Raw genomic sequence first — 25,510 nt, forward strand, 5'->3', positions numbered from 1 at the left:
TGACATGATTTTCCGGCATTTTTCCTCCATTTTTTTTTGTAAGTCATACCTTTTTATGCGTTTGTTGGAAAATAAGAAATTCCCAAATTACAGTCAGACGAAATACGCTTATTTAGAAGCCTTTATGTCATGGTCTGCTAAGTGGCTGGGCTCACGCCCCCCCCCCTCCTTTTTGAAAAAGTATGTTAAAGAGAAAAAGAAAGAAAGACGAAGAAAAAAATAAGTGACCTGCCAATGTTACAAATAAGGTATAAAAAATGCTCATCTTACCGTAATTAAATGCTTAAAACCCCTCATCTTCCGGGGGCTCTGCCCCTGGACCCCAACAAGGACCCTAAGGCGGGCCCCTTGATGCTCATCTGACCGTAATTTAATACCTAAAACCCCTGAGCTTCCGGGTGCTCTGCCCCCTGGACCACACTAACGGCCCTAAGACGGCCCCTTAATGCTTCTCTGACCGTAGTTAAATATTAAAACCTCTGAGCTTCTGGGGGCTCTTCCTACCCCCCCCCCCCACGTCAATTGCCTTACAGAGGGCCCCTGGATGCTCATCTAACCGTAATTAAATACCTAAAACCCCTGATCTTCCGGGGGCTCAGCCCCTTGACCCCATGCCGAGGCTCATGCCCTGGACCCCACGCCAATTTACGCTCTACCTGATCGATAATACTCCACTTTGAAAAACGTTCCGCGGGACCTGGATGTAACATGCCCGGCCCCCCCACTCAGAGGTCGGAATGACCCCATGCGTGTTGCCAAAATGTCCGGTAAAGGGGTACTTTTCGTGCGACAAAGTCCGGCCCGAGAATTGTAAAAAAAGGGGTGTATTTGACTTTTCACCCAGAGATTTCTTTAAAAAGGGGTGTTTTTCTTTTTTTCTCTCATCTCTTTGGACTCCTGAGAAATTATTCCGAATTTAGGGGGGTAAAATGAGCATTTTTCCTGATTTAGGGGGGTCTCCAAGGCAGGAAAAGCCCGCGAAAAGCCCGCGAAAGGGGGGTTCGGAAATGTTGGCAGTCCTCAGATAGGGGGTGCTTTCAAAAATTGGGTACGAGCATATGCGTACCCTAAATAACACTGAGTGGGGGGGCCGGGGTAACATGTAAGACTGGTGGTGATGCAGATTTTCGTCTTCTGCCCCCCCCCCCTTCCGAACCTTTTTTTTCTCATTACGTCACTGCCCCTGGAATGTGAGCCCCCTGGGATGTTTGCCCCCCCCCCCCCCCCCCCCAATCCCAAATTGCTTCCGGCGCGCCTGTACCCATACAATATAGACCCACAGCCATAAACCTTTACTTGAAGTTGGATTATAACTTTAATATGACTATTATAACTTCTATATTCTATTAACCACCTCATCAATGACCCACTATTAAGAGCGAATAATCTGATGATTGCGCGATTCATATAACATAAGTATTTAGTCAGTATAGGCAAGTAAGCTCTAGGTAACAGTGCGAAGTATAATAGGGTAATCTGGGGCAAACTTTTAAACCTAACCTAGCCATCCTAACGCTGCATATTAATATATGAATATTTGCGTCAGTACGTGTGGTGGAGGGGGTGGAGATCTATGATAACGGACAAGTTACGACCTGGGTAGTCATTCGTTTACGGTAATAGCCTTCCAATTTTTTCGCAATGTCATTTATTTTAAGTAAACATAGCTTTGCACTTGAAATTTTTGAATGAAATCTCATTTTCGATGAGTTATCGGATCAGATTCTGTGCGCGTGTGTGTCATTGCAGGATGTATAGGTTCCTATTGAGCCAATCAAATGCAGCGCTAGGATAGCTAGCTTAGGTTAAAAAGCTGACTAGCTTGGGCCGGGCGCGTCTTTCGTTTAAACTTAACCGAGCCAAGCAAGGGCAAGCAAGGGCAAGCAAGGCCAAGAAAGAAAGAAAAAAACAAACAAACATCATTCATATGCAACTTAACTGGGAACCTGAAGATGTCAATGCCATTTAACTTCAAGCAACCTGCAGGGCGAAGCAGAGTTGAAAGGCGTTTCTGTCTTATGTTAGTGATCTTGGCGTTATCATTACTTTCAACCTTTGTGCTTTTGCAGTCTTTAAACATCACATGGGGCTCAGGCATAGTCAGGCCTAAGGGCAAGGCCAATGAACCTATCGACTTTGAATACTTTCCTGATGATGGTAGGAGATCAAAAGAAGGTATGTAGACGTAAAATCTACCCATAATTCGACGTTAATAGTGTCAGTCCCTTAGTTTTTTTGTTTATTAGATCCAACTAGGCCTAACTCTATTATTAGACACTGCATTTTTTTTGGTCAAAGGCTGGATCTAACAATAACATTAATTAAGACAGAAAAATTCGGCCTTTTGAAGGAGTTTAAGAATAAGAGCCCCCAAAACATTTGAGTGACGCTCTCTCTCTCGAACGAGTCGAAGCGGAGAGATTCGGTCTAACTGTTAGATTCTAGATAGATCTAATAGGGACTTTTATTTATATTTGCGTGGACTGATACATGTGACGTCCATTCAACAAGGCAGTGCATTAAAAGGACGTCGACCGTAGCACTAGCAATCCACATTGTCTTCGTGCAAATTTAAAAGTCCCTAGGCCTAATATTAGTCTAGATCTAGATCTCGTCGTCTTTAGCAGTATATATCTAGAATCTAGGTCTAGAGGGAGTAGACTATAGACTCTAGACATCTAGGTCTAGACCTCTAAAATCTAGACTAGTCTAGGCCTAGTCTAGACCTAGACCTCTAGAGTCTAGTTTTTCTAGAGAGAAATTATCGTCCCGTAGTGGTATAGCCTAAAAATAGAAACTATGGAAGTAGATCTATGGTCCATGGAGTAGACCTAGACTATGGGGAATTCTTTAATACAAGTTAAAACTGACATTTGTCAACTTTCCCAATGGCAATAGCCAATAGGCCTATGCCTACGACATGGGACTTTACACATGCCAGACGCAGTCTCAGCGGAACAACCGTCGGCGCTTGTTCAGAAACTTATCCAAATTTTGACCTGTAACTCCGGCGTGGAGATACCTTTGTACTAAAAAATAAAACATAGGCCTACCCAAAATGAACTTCAAGGGCGGATCCAGGAATTTCTTCCAAGGGGGGGGGGGGGCACAGGGATGACATAGACTCTATAGACCTATAGACTAGTTCTATATATATTTGTTGTGGTCCCAAAAAAATGTTTTGGTCCCCCCAAAATCGCAACGACTCATCCAGCCGCTGAATAAGCGGGGGGGGGGGGGGGGGGGGGGGGGGGGGGGGGGGGAGTGCGCACTAATTTTTTTTTGGGGGAGGGGGCCGGGGGGCACGTCCCTGTTTGCCAGTACATTTTTGGTGAATTTGGGGCTGATTTTAACATGTTTTGGGGGCCGGGGGGGGGGGGAGGACACATGCTCCCTGTGCCCCCCCCCCCCTGGATCCGCCACTGAATATTCATTAAATGTCCAAATAAAGATCATGAGTTAAAAGTAGTTGTTTATTACCTGTTTCGTGTCAATTTTCTTGTTATTTTTGGAGTATTTTTCGGTAAAACGTTGATATTAGTATACACTTTTTTACAGGTTTCACGGCAAACCGCTGCACAATAGTCTAGTGCATACCAACGAATTTCAATACCGATGGTTGGTTGTGGGCGGGTCCGCGCCTGTGTGAAGTTATCTACCGTAATAAGGATCTGAGGCATTTTTTTCACATCAATATGAAATTATGATTGATATATTTTGGGGAAAAGTGTTAAAAATGCCACATCTGGGCAATAAATTCATAGGGGCTACGCCCCCTGGACCCCGTTTTCGTATCGGTCGCTACGCCCCCTCGCAGCATGCACAGTCAAACATACCGTTGAGCACTTCAACTACCAATTCTTTTCGTTTTGGCACTTCTAATAAACTAGTCGAGAAGGCCTGCTAGTCTAAACTATTAAACGTTTAAACTATTCTATTCAATTAACATTTACTATGATGATTTACCCGTAGTCGTTACTGTTAGTGTGAGTGTTAAGTTAGATTTAATGTTAGACTGAGAGTGAGACTCGGTATAAGTATAACTCGTCTCGAGTCTAAAATGGTAAATTAAAAGTCCCTGCCCAATGTTACTGATATCGCCAATTATTAATATCGTGAGGCGACTACTACAGTTACGACCGTACTACTAGAAGTAGAAGTAGAAGTAGAAGTAGTATACTACAGTACTACTAGATCTAGTACTAGTAGTAGTACTAAAAAAATCTTTAAACGTTAACGTCTAACGTTAGTTCGACTGTGTCGTTTATTTTTATAGAATTATCTTCATCTATCCGGTCGACTCTCACTCTAGATTAAACCGTAGATCAACTTAGATCTAGATCCTCATCAACACAGATCTAAACTAAGTAAAGTTCTCACATTCGATCTTTAACCTCACTTCTGATCTAACTTTCTTAGACTTCCGATAGCTACAGAGTACAGTACCTGGGCCCTGGTTTTGACCTCCGGCACGGCCCCCATCCGGTTCCCCCGCGAGCGAATTCGGAATCCGACACTGACATTTTTACAAATAGATGTACTACTATTGTAGGAAAAAAGACCCCAAATTTAGATTTAGTAGTACACTATAGTAATAGTAGGTTTAATCGTTTACACTCGGCTAACACATGTGACAGGCCACACAACTTCATATCCCTTCACTTCTTACAACAAAATCATGCCATGGGCCATGGTTTCAACTGTCTGCACCAGCGGCGACTTAACAGGAGGAGCGGGTGGGGCCTGGTACCCCATTTTTGTTCACACAGTCAAGAAAAGTGCCCCTCCTGCAACAAGTGGGCATGTCAAGTAAACAAGCACCCTTCTCTTTTTTATCTCCTGAGTCTTAGTTTGTATCCATCTATCTAAATAGATCCTCTTTTTGAAGGTCTTTTCACATAAATGTATGTTTACGTGCTTTTTTCTATCCCTACATTTTGTTAACGAAAGTTCCCCTGAAGTTTAACCAAGACAAAGTCGACATTTGTTTGACTGTACCCCTCCTGTGTAAACACAAAATATGCTCCTTGCAATTAAAATAACGACCCTCTTGCAAAAGAAAATGCCCCTCTAAAGACAAATTGCCCCCTCTTTAAAAAAAAATGCACTCTCAGATTATAGATAGATAGATAGATAAATAGATAAATAAATGGTATTTATTGATTCATTTCATTTCATATCGCAGTTACTGAATTGCGTATGAATAAAACATTGATGCTAAAGACAGTTATACATTTCAAGAGATATCATAGTAACAAGTAACTGAATTGCACATGAGTAAATTTCTAGAAAAGACAAGTATACATTTTAAGATATCACACTTCAATCTACATAATTATGAAGAGCGTGAATATGTATACTATATTATACAATATTTTAATTTAAAATTTTGAGTTAAAAAAGAGAGATGAAAAAAATTCAGAGAGATGGGAAAACAGGAGGGAGAGAGAGAGAGAGGGTGATGGAAAGGGGACAGATAGAAAAAGAGAGGGAAAACGATTATGTATATACTGATAAAATACAAAGATACACTGTACATTGCAAAACAAATATGAATATTACTAGGTGAACACAAACAAACACCCTTCATTATTTGAATAACATGCTAGACAGAAATAACCGTCTGACATGGAAATTCTTTAATGAAACTGGCATTTGTCAACCTTCCCTAAACACAGACCGTAACCCTTGCCATATACGCACAAGTGGAGGCGGGGGGGGGGGGGGACTAACAAGCTGATTTATCTTTATCTAGGCTTAAAAGTTTGATGAAATAAATAAATGATTGGAACGAATAAATCTAACTTTCATGTTCTATCGAAATAACATCGAAAACAATTGTAAAACATCAAAATATAGGGACTTACTTTCAGCTGAACTGTCAATTTTCTTGAGAATTTTGTCAAAATGTGGTAATATGTGTAATTTAAATTGCGATCAAACACGATCAAACACAAATTCGCAATCTGTGACGCATCTTGCGAGCTACCCTCCCATTTGCTATGTACAAAAATAAAACATATATTTATTTTGTTTCACTCAATTTTTTCTTCTCAATCATTCATGCACCCTAAATATGATTAATGCAAATAAGTTTCTTATTTGGAAAAATGTATTCCGTTATCAATAACGAAGAAATGAAAGTTTATGAAATGTTTATGCACAGAACAAATTGCAGAGGAGCTCACAACATAACTTTCATTTACCTGTCTTCTCATTTTCTGCTTCTATTAAAACCAAATTAACATCAGGGTGGACTTTACCTTTTTACATAAAATAAAATGATTTCAATTTATTCAGGAGACGAGAAGAGTAGACCGGAAGGTTTCATGCTAGATGACTCGAAAGGACGATGGAACAACATGCCGAAAGGATTGTTTATATCAGTAAGTATTACACATGATGGCACGCGCATATTGTGATCATTTTGCATTGTCAATCATTTTTTTTCATAAAATGTTAGAGGTACATTTTATACCAACTGAAAAGAAATTTCTCATTACGCAAACTGACAACATTTCAGACATGCAGAAAAATGAATTCGCTCAAGTTTTAAAGCCTTTTTAACATTATGTCATCATTAGAGATACGATTGTATGGGCACACTGAAACGGGTCAGCTAGTAATTGAAAAAGTATGAAAGAAGTATGAAATACATTTACTTTGACAGAAAAAAAATAGAGAGACATGGAAGAGAGAGAGAGAGGGGTAGTCAGAAATGTGGTTGAATAACGTGATATAACTTACCGGAATTATCGTCAAATCATTTGAAGTAGGCATAGTAATAAATTCAATAAACCCTCCGCAAATTATACAAACTCACTGCTAAAAAGATGGGTCGTTGAGTAAATAAAATGGTTAGCTGCCGTAGTTGTTCCAAAGTCGAAAAGGATCAAATACTGAAGTGAGCTCTGCTTAGCTGACTCCACACCTTATATTTCTTCCATTTCATTCAAAAATGAGCGCTCTTGAAGTAATTGATTTGCTTGATCTTTCGAACAGTTCGATTCAGTGTGAATTTTCTTTGAGTTGACGCTCGCTCCGCCCACACACTGCTGTGGTCGTTTTCAGTAAGGGGCTCGTAAAAAAAAAAAAAAAAAAAAAAAAAAATCGGCGGATATAGTAGCCCGGTTGACATTTGGATAAATCATGCATACATGCGATGGTTGAGGGGCAACGAAAGATTTGTCAATATACGTACCAAGCCCTAAATAAAGCCTCTGTTTAAGGGACAAAGCACGTTCCAAACTTGATTGCTTCATGACTCCCCCCCCCCCCCCCCCCCAATCGCTTCTGGAGTTGAGGACTTCACGCCCGATTCCGGTTGGGCAGCGAGAGAAAGGAAGAGGAGATACTCTCTGTTCCCGCATGTCTGCGAGATTCCATATTGAACCCACTGACTTATAACATGGCCTGACAGGTACATGTCCCATTACTGCGAGACAAAGGTCGGTTCTTATCCAGTCATCACTCTCACGATAGAAGTCTTTTGTGTGATGTCACGGACGTTTTTATGTGCACACTTCCCATCAACTAAACCTCAACCACTAAATTACTAATCAAATAACTATGAACTGGAGTGACGCTTGTTATTATTAACGGTACAATCGAACCAAATCAGAAATTCGAACAATCAAGCAAAGAAAGGAAGACTAAAAGAGAAAACAAAAGATTTAAAAAAAATACAAATGCATATAAATTCGAAGTTTGAAATATTAAATTAATGGTGTCCTATTATGAATGTACTAAATTTCACTTTAAATGTATGGTAAATGCATACAAACACAATGTTGATTTGTAACTATTCGGTGTACATTTTACAAAGTAACAATTCGATAGGGGCTAATTTGTGACAACTAAAACAAATGTGCGTTTCTTTAAATGTTAGAGTCCTTAAACAAAAGTGCATACTTTATATATACATGATATAATGATAATAATAATATGTCTTGTTTACCCAGGGTAGCATCATCAGTATTCATACTGTTCTCCCTGTTAACTGACATAGGGAGCTATGTCCTACTCTAGTAGACAACGTACATCTATCTACACATGTGGCAAAACAGTGGTTGGGTGCTTTGAATGGCCTTGATCTGTCTAGTTCCATGTTCAAGTCCACTTTGTCACGCAACCGCTATGATTTAATTGCAGGTCTTTGTAATGAGAAATATGTGACGGCGCATCAAAGACAGGGTGGGATACTATGACTCAAAGTTGTTGGCAGATAAAACCATTCGAAACGTCTCGCAGTCATGAATATTCATATCAACATATTAACCTTTTATGTCACAGCTTCCAGTCTAAAAAGTCAGTCAACCGATGTTTACTTAACTTGAAGTCGGATTTTGTAAAAGAATTGACGTCATACTTTTGTCCAATGAGATTTTTATGCAGAGCATAAACCAATAGATATCCTGACCATAATCTATACTCTTAATGCCCCCCCCCTTTTTTTTTGTGGAAAAGCCTAGTTTAGTGACGAAATAAATGAAATTCCACAAATGAAGATAGAATCGCATTTGATACAACCAACACAGATTTACGCAATCACTCTACAGTTCTAAAAAAAAACAGGCCGATTGAACCCTTAATTATAGAATTTTCATTTCTTTCTCTCAGTAATTCATTCGGCAGATAGGCATACTCTCTTTGATACTGCTTGTCAAATTAATTCAAATTTCATATTTTGTAATGAGAAATGTAGGTGTTTTATGTTTTCATACATTTGTCTACTCTTCTACAATTCAATATAAGAAATATCACGCTATTACAATTCTCTGTAGTCTAATAATTGAAATATTTGCCGAAATAAAGTGACGAATCACAGTTTTGTGTTTTGGAAGAATGGCACTTTCGCCCTGGAGAAGAATCTCTTTTAAACATGAAAAACAATGAACGTACATGTATTATGTCTTAATGAAGAAGCCCTGTGGTCTTAGTCATGTAGAAATACTGTGAGCATGCGTGACCACAAGTTTTCCAGACACCTCCTAAACAAGGATGTGTTCTGAAGCCAAAATACACCCTAAATGAGGATTTCGCTTGTTTCTTTTTCCCGAATTCACACCTTAAACGGGTACTTCACAAAAGTGTACTCCTAAACAAGTACTGTAAAATTGTAACCCCTTGAGCATTTTGAAGGGCGATAGGGATTACCATTTAAGTTGTTGACAATGTAAAATAAATCAAACTGCGCTTCTGATGTAAAATTTACAATGGAAAATTATTTCAATAGAGATTCAATAACATCAACCTAGAAAAAAGAATTACGCTTCGTCGTCGTCTTCCTTTCCCGGCATCCATGTGAATCTTTTCCAAATGTACTCTTGTTTGTTTATTTTTTCGCTAATTTTCTTTGGTTTTACCGAATAAATAATAATAATAACAATAATAATAACGGAAACATGCAATTAACACGCTGGCACGCGAGGTATAGGGGCTTCTTTTTGTGTTTTTACAGTAAAAAATTATTTTTATAGAATCAATAACATCAACCTTGAAAAAAAGAATCACGTTTCGTGTTTGTTGTAAACCCCGGTCGTAGACATGCAATTCACATGCTGGCACGCGAGGTGTAGGGGCGTTTTTGTATGTGTTTTTACCAAAAAAAATGTGTTTCAATAAAGAATCAATAACATCAACCTTGACAAAAATGAATTACGTAATTCATAAACCCCGGTCGTTAACAAGCAACTCACATGCTGGTACAAGCAACTCACATGCTGGTACGCGAAGTATAGGGGCTTCTTAAATGTGCTTTTACATAATTAGCAAGCTGACGTAACTGAAAGTTATAGACAACCAGCTTCCCGACCAGTTTTCAATTCGGGGTCGGTATCTTTCATACCTTTTCAGCGCATGCACGCTATGGCCATCGGTTATGGATATAAATAGATTTGATTACCGATGGTAGGGTTGTACATGGTCGTTTTCTTTAGCTCGATGTAACACCCACATTCAATTAAAGATGCAATTTCTACACCTTCATGCATCAATAATACGGCTAATGGGCAACGGGCGCTCAAGAATGCAACTAATGGCCCATCTAGCGCTTGCTGAATCGAAGCGATAAAAATTCAACACTTTACAGGTTGTACAAAGTGATCGATGACTACGGTATGATGGTAACAAGTATGACGTCTGCAAATATTCTTTGAATAAATATTAAAATCACAAAGTCGTTCTTCTATTCCGACCATGACAGGGTGTGTGTGTGTGGGGGGGGGGGGGGTATTTATAATTACTGGCTGTATAACTCTATCAGCTATTGAGGCGGTATTCAGTTCTTTACATTTCTGTATTTGTTACAAAGTCTGTCACAATGCAGAGGGGTGTTTTCACACTTTGATTTTATAATTCAAAATTTCTCCTGGAAAGCTGGAATTTCGAAATATAGCTTATACGTCCTTTATGATGAGATCAATAAAAAAAAAAGCTATATCATTTAGTTTCACTACATTATTCTAGCAAGAAAATGAGCCCTTCGGTAGGCTAATATTTACGATTTAAACACGATCATGGACCCATATCACTTTGCTGGAAGGTGTAAGTGCCCGCGGTGTATAATTTGTTATTCTCATCTATCACCAATGGGTTCAATCACATCATGTAACATATGTTTTAATGTTCTACTCAGTAAAATACACGATTGTTTACGCAATTCCTATTTGGTTGTAATAAATATACATGTAGCTCCAGGGCTCCAGGGGGCCCTCGGGTGCCCCGAAAATGATGTATTAATATTTGAATTAACAAGTACCACTTATACACAATAATATTTATCATGTATGTAGAAAGAAGTTCTTACTATAATTTTATGCTCTTGAATTACATCTTCAAGTGCATTTGGGCCCTTAAAATCAGAAGTTGGGTACCTGGGAAATATTTGGCTATCACAGCCTCATACCCACAATGTATCATTGTATTTTGATACCGAAATAGAAATTTAATGTTATCCTATTACCCCAGAAAATAGTTTCAAGCAATGCTCTTGACTGTCTAGCGTTGCTGGTCATTTGAACCCTTTCTGGAGCAACTCCATGGACCCTGTGGTCTTCTCAACCCTCTTTTCACTGAATTTTTAATAATGGGATTTCTATCCAAAACAAAAGTTTTCAGCCAAAAATATTTGTTCTGAAATGCATAAAAACACTATTGGGCTCCTTAAACATAATTTGAGCACTTTGGATACTAATTAAAAATTTAAAAAACGGTCGGTGGCATCGTTTGTAGCATTTAATTTTTTCTTAGGAATCCGCAATAAAATTTAGGTGAACACCATTTCCCTGTTAAGGTCTTCTGTGTACCTAACTACTATATTTCATAGAGCGAACTAATCATTATTAATGCCGTTTGTAGAAATGTTATCTGTCATTTATTCAACATGCTGTAATCTTGAAATAGAGATAGATATTATTTTCTTACTCAAATTGAATTCGCAAACCAAATTTGATTTGATTATGACGATTGCATATTGGTCTATTTATAAAATGCTTATGTTTCGTAATAAGTATGGGATAACAGGGATTCGAAATTAATGTATTAATGAGAATGACACACAGACTAAAAATAAATAAACATTTGAAAGTACAAAATATGAAGTTTTCTGCAAATTTGTTAGTTATATCTGAACAAAAATTATGTGTATTATTAATATTCCATTGTTTTGGTAGTTGGTTGTGAAATTATGTTATTGTTGAATATTGAATAAACACCTGATTAGAGGCAAAGAGAGAAAAAAAGATCATTCATTTATTCATTTTTTGTTCATCATTGGACTGGAATAAATGGTGTTTCCCTCTGCAGACGTAATGACGAGACATTTTATACTGTCAATCGAAACCCTGCTATATTGATTGTCTGCTAGGTCCGACAAACCTCTGACAAGCTTCGTCCAATAGCACGAATGCATAGCTAAAATAGAAATTCCTAAATATTACACACTGAAAATGACTGATATGTTAATTAATTGCAATATTTCTCACATGACCACTTCACTGAGCTGAGAAATGCATGGCTCGTACTTGAGGAATAAAGCGACTCATGTCCTTTAAAATTGTTTATAGTTTACGTTTTTATTTCTCAAAAAGATAACAATAACATCTGTTTACATTTCAAGATTTACCTTTAACCCTCTGCAATTATATTTCTGTCGTTCTTGTTTCAAATATTAAAGTTTTCACCTGCGTTGACAGTAATACCCAATTAAATTATGCAAACAAGGTGCAAGAATCTGTATAAAAGCGATCGTGTCTTTACAAGAATTTACGATTAATTCCCAGCCTATGGAGCATGCAAAAAGTGCATCATCGTCTTATCAAAATGAAACAAAGTTAGAAAACACACATGAAATTCGTCCTCTTTTTTCAGTGCATGCAGCGATTTGTAGAAAGAAAGGAAAGGTGTCTATGTAAATTGTTATTTCAATCGCTAAAAAGTAAATATTAAACGAAAATGATACAAATGTTGCGATTGTTTATGTGAAGTAAATACTGAATAGAGGAAATGATTACACAGAAGAATTTTATGTATGATGCTGCGTGACTTTTCAAACAATCTAAAATCCATATTGGCATTTGATAGAGAAAAATCAACACGGTAATGCTATGTCAATGTTTACATGAAATTAGGGCAAAACTCGAGATAAGGGTAGGACAATACCAACCTAGTCCATGCAGTTTGTGGTCTATCAAGAATTTACAAAAAGTATAGCTGCATCAGACTATAAGAAAGAGAGAGAGAGAGATGGAAGGGGGGTAGAGCCCTGAAAAGAGAATAGAGAAGGAATGCCAGTCGAAGTTTGGATTACCATTTATATTTAACAATATAGAAAAAATAAACTCAATTTCAGGTTTGCATCATCTCCCACTAAAATATGAAAATAAAAAAATTGTGCCTTTACCGATTTGTTTCTTCTTCTCCCACAGGACCTTAGAGTTTGCAATCATTAAGAAAACGAGAGCAGAGCATTTTCAATACGTTGTTACATGTAAGTGTGACTCATAGTGACATAGTGACATTCTCAACATGTATGCGTTTATATCTAAAAAGTAGGACTTGACATAATGGGCAGGGCTATATTCTTTGTATATTTTCTAACATAGTGTGGATACATGGTAGTGATTAAATGAAATATCTCGCTGTTACATATGCGCATTTTAATTAGGCGGACTTAGTTATTTTCACAACTTTTTTTATATCTGCAGATTCGCAAAAATGGCAAAAATGACTTATTTTGTTGGCCTCTGTTTTCAAAACGGTAATAGATATATGAATTTTTTTTCTTTTTTGTATTTTTTTACCACAAAGATGATATTTTAGTGTCTGATAATTTGATTTATTATTTGTGTCCAAGAAAGTGATGAATTAAGTTGTCAACTTTGTTTTTGACAATTTGACCATTCCTGGCAGGTTTTTCGGTAATTTTGCGATATAAAAAAAAATGGTATAAAATCACAACGCATTGACCGATTTCAATTCAGTTTTTTTTTAAATCTTTCATAAAGCTTGATCATTTGCAACCATCAAATAACATGTGTTTGTTGTAATTATTTTTGGTGTGCTATATCAAATTTCATAGTAATAGTTATCCTGTAGTTACAGTTAGCAAATAATTACCGAGTATATTAATTACTGTGGCAATGGGGCAAACTATAATCGCAGAGGTGATCTCGGGGCTACTTTTTCCCCGAGCTGAAGACGAGAGAAGATGATATAGCCACCGTTGGCTCTTGGCGCGTTATGTCTATACGGTATCAGCGAAAAAGATTTGCATATGCATGTACATGCATGTAATAGCTTTAACTAGCATTCCAAACCGCCAAGATATGCAATCTACCATTTATTATGTGACCTCATTAATCTCAATCGTGTTGCAAGAATCTTGGTCTGTGGAATATTACTATATGGTTTTCGTTTTTGGTGATATATGAATGGCCCTTGACTTGGTAGAAGATGGTCTGTTCTAATTCGACATGATTGAATTATAATTATGTGCGATGAGTCAAGGAAACCACATGAATGGGTTAGTATGATGATACATTCGCCTACAAGGAAGTCTCCTTCAGCCTGTTATAATTTTGTCACACTTTTCCCCCACAGGTTCACGAACGGTCGAGCATGAATAATGCTCCGGTGGCCCCGTTTTTTCCCCAATATTCCACGCTCTAAATATGAATATGCTAGTAATCCTCGTTTGACAGTAACTATGGCAACGAAATTACCCATTATGGGGGTATAATTGCCATGGCCTTGAAATACCGTTTTGCATCTTAGTTTTGCAGCTAGGTGTAGATTGTTCTCTTGAGATAGCCGAGTGTTTAATACGCATTATTTTGTTTGCTCAAGTCACATTACTCAACGATGAGACTTCAATGATATTAGTTGTGCCTACACTTATTTCAATAGAGTCATTTACTTTAGTTAGATTTCTTTAAGCTGACTGCTAAGAAAGCACGTGTATGCTTGTAAGCGAACATTATTCATGCTCGACCGTTCGTGAACCTGAAAGGGAAAAGTGTGACAAAATTATAACCGGCTTAAGGAGACTTCATCATACGTGAATGGGTCATCATAATCTAACCATTTATGTTTTTTTTTTTTTAGTTTCCTGGACTCATGGGCACATATAATTCAATTATTTCGAATTAGAGTATCTCCTGTCAAAAGATGCTACCTAAATCGACTACAAAGATGCGTTGGTATGATAGATTAAAAAAAACACGTTTCATTTTTATGGATCAAAGGAACATGGGGATGCTTGAATATTTTGATTATTCACTAATAGGCCTACCGGATGCTTTATTTTTCTGAAATGCAAAATATGAAGGGTAGCTCATAATTAGAAACAACCACATCGTCTTAAAAGCTGGCGATATGTTGAATGTAATGTAATTGATTATCATTTTTATTTAATTTAAAAAAAAATGTTTATAGCAATAATGTGTTCTATCTTTCAATTGATGTATCCATGAATTAATTTATCTAGTTTCTACAAAGCTACGAACCAAACGTTAATATTTTTTAGATAAAACAGGAGACTGCAGTTTGAAGGTTGCATAATATATGAAACTTGTGTACAATGAGATAGTTGTTGAATTGTGACGGTGTGTGTGCGTGTGTGTGTGTGTGTGTGTGTGAGGGGGATACCTGTTGAACAACTGTCTAGATAGCTTCTGATTTGATAGAATATCGAAGCCTGTAATGATCATCTGCTCATATTAAACCGACAAGTACCCGGAGCTTAATTTCGTATTGTTTGATAGATTGAGTATTATATCGAAGCCTGCCAAATCAATCAACTTCAAATAATTGATTTATCATCGCTCTTTAATTAATTATTTCACCTTATAATGTACCTGTATTCCTATGCATATTAAATCCACGTAATACACTAACGCTGTTCACCGCTCCACCATATAGCCCATATGCCAATAGTACACGATATTGATCAAATATGGAAAGTTTCCAAATAAAATTTGAAGACAAAATAAAAAATTATTAAAAAAAAAAAAAAAAAAAAATCTAATTTACAATGCACTGACAGGCTTCGGTTGAAATCATAAATTATCTGTGACTGGCTTAGCACGAGTTTCTGAGGGATCAGTCACTGAAAATCCATAATTTTACAGGTGCCTCGAAAGAAATGCACTGTGCATTTGAATGATATCTTTCATCGACAAATGAAAAACTAAGCATGTAGGCAATAGATCAGAAATCAAGTATCATTTCACACCATTTACAAAATACGCACACACACAGTCACACTCACGCACACGCGCACACGCACACACACACACACACTTGTGGGTATAAGTTTTGATGGATATACAAGATTCCCTCTCATTTCGTTGCTGTGGCAACAATAAATCAGACCTTGCAGGAAAATTGTGTTAGACGTTTCCTTTTCATTGCTATGGATGGTGTGCACATTTGCAATGAAAATGAAAACACATCTGAGTAAACGACATGAAATACAAACAGATAGAGTGACATGAGCAGGCGCATTTAACATTTTGTTTTGTTTTGAGGAGGGCCTTGTGCCGTAGCCCCCTTCAAATCCCCCCTTATGAGCTACGGGGGGTTGTAGAGTGAAAATTCAGTGACATTTACGTGCCTCTTTTCATTCCTTCATCCCTTTTGTAATGAACAAAATGATCTTACGTATCCAGTTATGCCGTCGATTGTTAAGACACCTGAATGACATGAGTAATGTTGTAATAACATTGTTTTGTGAACTACGCTGTAGTGGAACACGTTTTTTTGTAAACTTCGCCAAGGGGACGATGATGACTTGCAGAACGAGAGTTATTTCTGTGAAAACAAGTGATAAAATGAATTTGTACTCTTTGTAATATTCGGTTAGCACATTAGTGTTACCGTGTTTATCATTCTACCTTCAGCGTACATCATTTCATGATTTTGAACATTTATTTTACCTAAAACATGAATAGAACCAGCAAAAGACTACAGATAATGTTATCAGAATTCACTTACCGGTCAGTAAACTGCTTTTGTCCTTCAAGTGCGTATCCTGATGACTTTGTCAGATCGCCGGTATTTTGTTCGTATGTTATGAGTAATCTCCCCCGTGTACAAGTTCTTTTATAATTTTCGTAGGCACGTCATTTCGTCTGGAAAAAATAATTGGCATAATTCTTAAGCAAAGAGCGTGGTTATAACGACAAGAAACGGTTGCCAATGTGGGTTGAGTAAATAGTGCTCTTGTAGTTCGTATTTGTTTATAGTCTTATCAGGTGAAGATTGTTTAACATGAATTCCATTTCGCCGTTCCATGGAAACCATTCAGAAATCTGGAGCCTGCTTCAAATTGATCATTACGACTTGACTACTTGGTGTGTGTGTGTGTGTGTGTGTGTGTGTGTGTGTATAGTAGTATGACTTAACTTGAACTTCATTTAGGTGATGAATAAGATAGGAATAACGGAATTTTGTTGTACGTGTAACGTGATGAACGTGCGATGCTTGAGAGTCTCTTCTTTGACAAACATCACGAACATAGCTCATCATGTGATCAAATTCTATGAATGGAAAGATTCTATCACCCCTCCCTCAAACACTTACCCCAGGCAATTTCACACGGACAACTACCTCCGGGTAGCTACACTCCGGAAAGCAGTCCATAATCAAAATAATCTCCCCTTTCGGCATGCTAGACTTCCGCACGTGGAAAGCTACAAATGTATTCCCCGGACAAGCGCCCTCCTGACATTTCACCTCCGATTAACTTTTAATGATAGTGTTAAAAATGAATAAAAAATAAATTAATTCAGTTCGTTCGTTTGTTTTCAGGACTACAGTGTGAGTCAAAAAAAAGTTTACACCTAGAAAATTGCTAATTGTTAAAAAAAAATCATCGATGAACATTAAACTGTTATATGTGTTATGAAAGAGTGTTTTATCCCAAATCATTTGGTACCATTTTGTGTGGTATGTGTTTACGCTTGGATGAACAGGAGACATTGTTTGCAAGAGTGCAAAAATCGAATTGCGCCAAAGTTGCCTATGTGATGTTTGAATAAAACAATTTGGATTTGGGTATTAATTCGGTCTTTGCAGATCCAAATAACACCCCCTAACAAAATTAATCATGCAACATATATCAAATATCAACGAACATTTGTGCGTGTGTGTGTGTGTGTGTGTGACTTTGCCCTTTGAAAAAACATATGCAATGCAATTCATTTGATACATTCAATCCATTCTCTCACTCCGCTAATCCCAACATAATACTGTACATACTGAAAGCATCACTTTGGCGCAAGTCGATTTTTGCACTCTCGCAAACAATGCCTCTTGTTCATCCAAGCGTGAACACATATCACACAAAAATGGTACCAAATGATTTGGGATAAAACACTCTTTCATAAGATGTATAATAATTTACTGTTCATAGATGATTTTAAAAATAATTAGCAATTTTCGAGGTGTAAACTTTTTTTTACTCACACGGTATAACAAAAAGAGTCTGAAATAAGGAAGAAGGAGTCTGAGCGTAAAAAAGTATGCATATGGTTCAAGTCATTCGTAAATTATAATCACTTGAAATATTTTATTGGAGGAGTGGATGGAAAGATTCAGCCTCTATACTATGAAATGGTAATCATTTGACAAAAGGAGAAATTATTTTTTAGCTGTTTTAATGTATAAATCTGTACATGGTATTGCACGAACACATCTGTGTAATGCTATAGAAATGGTCTGCGATAGACATAACTTAAATACTAGAGCCGCTGACAAAACAAATGTAATATTACCAAAACCTAATCTAGAATGCTTTAAGAAAAGTCTTATGTACTCAGGAGGAGTTATCTGGAACTCATTACCTATTAACTTACAGAATTCTATATCTATTTCTTCATTTAAATACCTTTATAAAATATTGTACTTTCATTAATGTTCGAAATAACCAATACCTCCATGGATGTGTGTATATATCTTTTTACCCACTTTAATAAATACAAGTTTGTTTGTTTTTTCTTATTTTGTTTCAAATCATTCTTTTTGCAATTCTGGGTAAATCTTTGAATGTAAATCCATGTGTCTAGTTGCTGGTTATTTTATGAAATGTTATGTTATTTAATATCCATGTAATCTATTCATATTTTGCATATTTCAATGGTATTTGTATTTCATTGATATTTTGTATTTCATTGTTTGTATTTTACCATGTATGTATATACAGGACCAATATGAAAAACAGCCTTGGTTGATATTGTCATCCTGTTTAAATATTTTTAAATAAATAAATAAATAAATAAATAAATGATACTATTTTGTTCTTGCAGAAACTTCGCCAGCAGCAGGCAAAGTTGATCCGGATGAATTACCATGCGATGATGTACCCGATGGACAAACCCATATTCCCCTTCGATGAAGCCCAGTCATTACGAAGGAACGTTGTAGCCAACGTATGCACCTCACTTGAAGTGAACGCCTATGGCGCCAAGCCTCCTATCCCCGGTCATCTCCTTGTTGATGATAACCATCATCTCATCTTTTGTCAGGTATTTTCAATCTCTTATCCTTTGTTAGAGTCAACAGTCTTTGCACTTTTGAATATGTGTGTGTGTCCATGGTAATGTCGTTCTGTATCACTCTGGATCATTGCTATAGCTAGTTCTAGCTAGAACTAGCCTTGCTTTGAGGGGGCACCATCGTCATGGGGAGAGGGTGGCACCGGGCATTTTTAGTGGATGAAATGCAAAAGACCAAGGTGATTGGAGGCTGTTGACTGGTCATTTATTCTGCCAAGTTGCATTGTCCTCTCCTGTTGTTCCCTCAAACCCATCTCCCGCCCTCTTCATGCCATTTTCTTTGTATGGGGCCATCTGACAAACTTTGGAGTGTTATATGTCCGATTGGGCACGAAAGATGCCGAGTTTCGGTTTGCCCTGGTGTAATCAATTATGAGGGCAAGATTTACGTACTCTAACCAATACTTTGTTAAAAAACGTTTTTTATTCTTTGTTTTGGGGTAAATACAGAATAAATACAGAACTACACGACAGAAAAATGATATGATATTACAACAATGGAGTCGGATGTGCCCAATCTAGTACCATTATTGAAGTTTATTCTAACGTTCGTGCTCGAAACTCTTCCACCACTAACTTCCAAATTGTTGTTCTTTTCCTCTCTTTTTTTTGGGGGGGGGGGGGTAGATTCGTAAAGTAGCATCTATCACTTGGCGTCAAGTCCTCGAAGAAGCTGCCAATACGCCGAGTAGTCATAAGATCAAACGTCTTATCACTTACACCAAAGCGGAGAGAGACTACAGACTGAAGCATTATACTAAGGTGAGGGTTTCTCTTGATCATTGCCAAGGTCATTTCATATCGTCCTCGTCAGATTTTGATTTGGCAAAGACATTCCAAGGATGAGAAAAGAGCAGGATAAACAGATGAGAAATAGACATACATGTATGCAAGCGGTATGCAAATCCAATGAAGTTCTGTTTTAAATACGGGATAAACTTTTTGTTTATATTCATTTATTCATTCAATCATTCATTCATTTATTCATTAATTCATTCATTCATGCATTCGTTCATTCAGTCATTCATTCATTTATTCATTTATTCATTAATTCATTAATTCATGCATTCATTCATTTATTCATTTATTCATTCATTTATTCATTAATTAATTAATTCATTCATTAATTAATTAATTCATTCATTCATTCATTCATTCAGTCAGTCATTCATTAATTTATTCATTCATCATTCATGCATTCGTTGATTTTTCCTCGCGTGGGATCGAACATCGCTACTGCAAAAGCAGATGTCCATAGGGGTTCACCATCATAAATTAAAAACGTATCATTAATACAAATGCATTTGAAATATTAATATCATATGAGAAAGTAAACATCAATTATCAAATAAGTAATAATACTGGTTAAATTTTTTTAAATTATTAAAACACGAATGAAAACAATAATGCAGTATCCATTGCTAGCTCATCCATACGTTGCCTAATTGTTTTAACTTGTATTTCCATATTTTGAGGGAGCTGGTAATATAAAACAAAAAGCTTATTAAGTGTAGTTCAAATCATGATGGATTCCCCCTTTCAGAAAATGTATTTTTAAGTTTTCTGATACACATCGCTTAATTTGGGATCAGGTAACCTTTTGAACGGCTCTGAAATCAATTCTTTGAATCACTTGAATAACCGTGTGATCGCTCTACGTGCAAAAGCTTCCTGTCACTCACAAATAGTAATAATGGTCGTCTTTTCTTTACATCATTTCCTTTTAAAAACGTTGAATCCCAAGATTTTTTCATGAAAAGAGAAATGTCATATAATTAAAAAGATCCTAGAGAATTTGGCCAAGAATCACGAAACTCGAAATTGGCCACACATGTGGGGGCGGGCAAATGTCAGGTATTTTCAATTGAGATTGTGTTTGTTTTCGTCTCGACTGCAAGGTGGATCATGGTTCCAAGTAGCTATACCCTCAGCAACCTAAGTACTTAAGGCGTCGATCCTTCATCGGGAAAGGGGGGGGGGGGGGGTGGTGATCAAATGATCGGAAGTACATTTACTCAATGCTTGGTTAGGGTCTTCTTCTGTTCCGGTAACCCCATCCGACGCGATGTCTATAATATGTTCCACCAAAGTCCTTTCGTTCTACATCTCAAGACCTCTTCGTAGCAAAGAGAGGCAGAACAAAGGTGATGGGGCTTTCAGTCATATAGCCATTTTTATGGAATTCTCTCCCCAACTCTCACGTTGTATATCCAATACTGAAACATTCATTTCCAAACTCAAAACTCATCTTTTCAAATTAGCTTATCTATATACTAAAGGATAAGTAATGTGGTAATGTTCTCTTTGTAAGAAGTTGATTGTTTTCTATATATGCTTCTGTTTACTCATCTTCATTTTATGATCTTGTTATATTTTGTGTAATTCATGTATATTGTAAAGCGCATTGAAATGTTAACCGACATGAAATGCGCCATAAAAGAACACAGTATTATTATTATTATCATTATTATATCCCTGAATAGATTCTCCCGTTTCACCCTTTGACAATATTGAGTCAATAGATACGTCGATCCTTCCTCAGAATTTGGAAGGGAGAGGGGGGGGGGGGGCGTTGGAATGATCGGGAGTAAAAAAAATACACTTGATGCACAGGGCACCTTGTTCATCATAGGTGGGGGTGGGCAACTGCCCCGGTACCCCACCCGAGATTGATTCCCCTGTCGCCTGATTGACATAATTTCACCCTTTGTGAAGTTGGACACATTTGCAAAGCCGTATAGTTACCTCATCCTGCTTCTGTATGACGTTGATCATTTGCAATGCGGTAAAAATGTCCCTTCTTATTTATCCATATGCTCTTCTGAGCTGGAAAGTGACTTTTGTCTCATTTCTTTGGTAACAAATTAATTTGTTTGCTGTATTTGCTATTTTTGCTTGTTTCACGTTGTATAATCATCTTATGTTAAGGCTTCTTGCCCACCTATTATTACTGTTACGTCCTCTACCATTACAACTACTTCAACCAAATGTTAGTTTTATTTATGGGAACCTATAATCTACAAGCTAAGCTTTTTAATAGGTTCCTCACATTTCACTCTGTATAACCTTCTATTCATTACAATTAATTTCGACGTCTTTTCAAAGAATTAATTATATAATGTGACACTTTTAGTATATTTCATATTGTGTTCTATTTTTGTCAATTATGTAAATTATTTTTATTTGTGAAATGTGAAATAAACTTGAACTTGGAAGAAAAAAAGGTTTCTTTGAACAATCAGTAAAAAATTCATTTCCACATCGGAGTAGTATTTATATATTACCCCCTCAATGGCTGCAGCCCACCCCAAAAGATAAAAGATTGTCAAAAACATACCAGCAATACGTCTTCGGGGCACATTTTACCCACCCCTGGTTATGTCAGGCCAGGGTATGCCACTCAAACGTCTAGATTTTCTGTCTTGACATTAGATCATGTTCGTCCGTGAACCCATTCTCCGGATAGTCTCCGGATGGTACGACAAATTCGTCAGAACGAACGACCGTGATCAACTCAACTATTTAACGCGCTTCGGATGCGACATTGCCCGTCGTTCTGGTAAGAACATGAGCGACTTCAAGCTTTGTCGACGCGACGAACTCAATGATGATGACGGCGAATTATCAGGACCCGACTTGTTTTCACGACTGAAAGAAGCTCGTAGGTTGAGGATATCTTTCGATGAATTTGCCCGGTACCTGATCAACGGACCTGTAGCCATTAAAAACGACATGCATTGGGAGACCTACCATTCTCGATGTCAGCCGTGCCAGGTAATATTGTCATTATATTGTAATAATGTCAGGGTTCAATCCTCGACTTCTTGCGAAAACCTATGATATGCCATTGGGTGGATGGCTTCAAAAACTTTTAATTTCCCTTGTTCGATGTGTTATCTTCCCTCAGCCCTAAGAATTAATCATCTTTTAAAGTGATGTATTGCTATATGGATTTAGTTGAAGTCACTGTCTCGATTTTAGCGAGTAGGGGTCGGAAAATTAGCTGACAGCGTGGAACAGGCCATGTTAAATGATAAATCTTAATTCCAACTTTCCCTTTCCATCCGCTTTTCTTCAGTATGAAAGGCCAGCCGCCCGTAAATGTAAATCTCGCATTTTTCGTTAATTTTACTTGACAAGTGTCCCCCCCCCCCCCCTCCCCCTATTTTGGAAAATCTGGCTGGCTATAAGTAAGAGAGGAATTGATTACAATGATGTAATACATTGTGCACATATTTATGGGCCAACATTTCTTTGATCCCTTTCATCAATTTTTCTAGGTTGATTACGATTTCATCGGACACTACGAGACGATAGCGAATGACGCCCACGAGATCATGCGTCGGGTCGGTCTTAGTAAGGACGTCTTCCCGTTCCCATCGAGTCGGTCCAATTCGGAGGACATCGCCCGTGAAGTCCTCAGTGCCCTGGACCCCCTTCTGCTCATGCGGCTATCGGAGCTCTATCACCTAGACTATCAGCTATTTGGCTACAACCTGAGGAAACTGCAAGAATGGCTTGATCAGGACCTGGATGCTACATTGTTCAACAAGAATTACTGATTTTGGTGTGTGTAATGTTAAGACTAGGGGCGTAGCTAAGGAGGGCACAGGGACCCCTTCCCCCCTGCAAATGGCAAAAAAAGGAAGAGAATGAAAACTACGGAGGACACATGAAAAGAAGATGGTAGACCCCGTCTGACACCTCGTTATCATTAGCATCTGTAATTCGCACTTCATCAGGCAAGACCAGTGTTCTTTTGTTCTCTTTCCATATCGTATTCAGTGACGGATGCGTGGGCACAAGCCCTCTCCCTCTAAGTTTATGTACACCAAAAATATGTGCCAACCTCCCCGCATCAAATTTAGACAAAGAGAGCTCCTGAAAACTGTTGTTTGTTTGCTTGCTTGGATAAATTCGAGGCGGAAATAAGTAGGAAACAATTAGTTCAGAAATGAATATATCGCTTGTCATCGTTATTAAAGGTAAAGACCAGTTATGGTCATGCGATTGCATTGTGAAAGAAACGTTGTGGAATCGATCAGAAAAGGTTAATCATCTAGCATCTAGCATCTGTAAGGTTCTGGAATCATCAAAATGATAAGAAATTTGGCCCATTCTTCGTAAAGTTACAAGCACTATACACAGAAAGATGTTTATGGGACTACCCTATATCTCTCACAGACTATGAGAGAAACAAATTTACCAAATATATGAATTAGTAGGCGGTTTCCCGGCAAATTTTTTATCATCATGTATTAGTCAAAACATATTCTTTCACATGATTGGTAATGAGAGCTTCCATTTCATTTTTTGAAATTGGGGCGTTTCCAATACTGGTCTTTACCTTTAATGTCTGATTAGTGATATAATGTAAAGAACACTAAAGATATTAAGATAACTGGCATATACTGACATAGAAATTTAGCAAGAGGTCAACAAAGAGATAGTTTGGAAAAAAATACATCGATTGCCCCTCTAATTTATCACCATGACAACGTCTTTCAGTTCCTCCTTTGGTTCTTTGTTTTATTAATGCCTTCACTCAATGCAACTTAATACAAGGAAGCAGGTTTACTTAACATCATTTCAGTTCATATCCGTCCTTGTTTTTTTAATTGTTTTTTAATGCAAGGTTGTTAACGTTACATGTAAAGTTGAAAATAAAATCTTAATTTTTGCCAAACCTTTCTGTATGTATTGTCTGTACTTCTGTTATACTTGTCCATATTTCCTATTACCTATTTCAATGTATGTTATTTTTAAAGAATAATGCCGATAGTAAATACTTGTACGATTATTTTTAAATGTTAATATATTTGAATGTATTTCACGACATTCGTGGAAAGTAGCTCTCGAGTCTCTACTGATAATAGGCTGCGACACCATGTGTATATAACACATTGAGTGAACCTTTAAAGAATACCAAGTAGTTCAACGAGGAATTGCTTTAATTTAATGTTTATCCTTGACCTTGACATGTACGAGAAAAGATTATCCATACGTATTTCAGATATTTTCAGCATTTTAATCATCATGATATGGACTACATCTGTGTCACATTTTGTTTACCTAGTCGATGACAGTTGTCTACCTTCAAATAAATCACGAACTTTCAGTATTTACGAAGAAAACTGTTTGAACAGCCTAGCATGTTCAATTGATTGTTTCGTTGTAGCATGCGGTGTTTTTCGTCACTGTCTCTCACACGTGCAATAAGGAACAGGATAAACATCGTATCACATCGTAAATGTAAACGCATTTGATATACACAATGATACTGAATGCAGTATGATTGTACTAAAAGTTCTTACATCTCTGCAAATAATTTACATATTGGAAATTATTTTGAACTATATAATTATTCATTGAACAATTTTTTTGTTTTTTGTTTTAGCTGTGTTTAAGTGAATGAATATCGTAAGTCATATTGTAAGTTTCCTACACTTAGCAAA

At 37.2% G+C, this 25,510-nt stretch overlaps 2 protein-coding genes across 2 annotated transcripts in view; one reads left to right on the top strand and one right to left on the bottom strand.

The window, feature by feature from the left end:
* Nucleotides 1–7,250, bottom strand: part of LOC100889014 (histamine N-methyltransferase B) — a 35,710-nt gene extending 28,460 nt beyond the window's left edge. Inside the window, exon 1 of the mRNA XM_011684102.2 lies at nucleotides 7,202–7,250. The gene's annotated coding sequence lies outside the window, so the exon portion shown is untranslated. The remainder of the gene's footprint in view (nucleotides 1–7,201) is intronic.
* Nucleotides 1,953–24,032, top strand: LOC100890569 (carbohydrate sulfotransferase 11). The gene is made up of 6 exons (XM_031000055.1): nucleotides 1,953–2,175; nucleotides 6,301–6,386; nucleotides 18,807–19,025; nucleotides 19,683–19,817; nucleotides 22,488–22,829; nucleotides 23,336–24,032. Exons 1-6 carry the CDS (start codon nucleotides 1,953–1,955, stop codon nucleotides 23,615–23,617), a joined length of 1,287 nt encoding a protein of 428 aa, XP_030855915.1. The 3' UTR covers nucleotides 23,618–24,032.
* Nucleotides 24,033–25,510: the final 1,478 nt, after the last annotated feature.

Source organism: Strongylocentrotus purpuratus, unplaced genomic scaffold, assembly GCF_000002235.5.
Source record: "Strongylocentrotus purpuratus isolate Spur 01 unplaced genomic scaffold, Spur_5.0 spur5_scaffold_6, whole genome shotgun sequence".
In the NCBI taxonomy this organism is placed as follows: Eukaryota; Metazoa; Echinodermata; class Echinoidea; order Camarodonta; family Strongylocentrotidae; genus Strongylocentrotus; species Strongylocentrotus purpuratus.

Bases quoted from the DNA above. Each gene is read 5' to 3' on its own strand.
- LOC100890569 (XM_031000055.1), top strand. From the start codon at position 1,953: ATGTCAATGCCATTTAACTTCAAGCAACCTGCAGGGCGAAGCAGAGTT. The intron at 2,176-6,300 runs GTATGTAGACGT...CAATTTATTCAG, and splicing joins TGGTAGGAGATCAAAAGAAG to GAGACGAGAAGAGTAGACCG. The intron at 19,026-19,682 runs GTATTTTCAATC...GGGGGGGGGTAG, and splicing joins ATCATCTCATCTTTTGTCAG to ATTCGTAAAGTAGCATCTAT.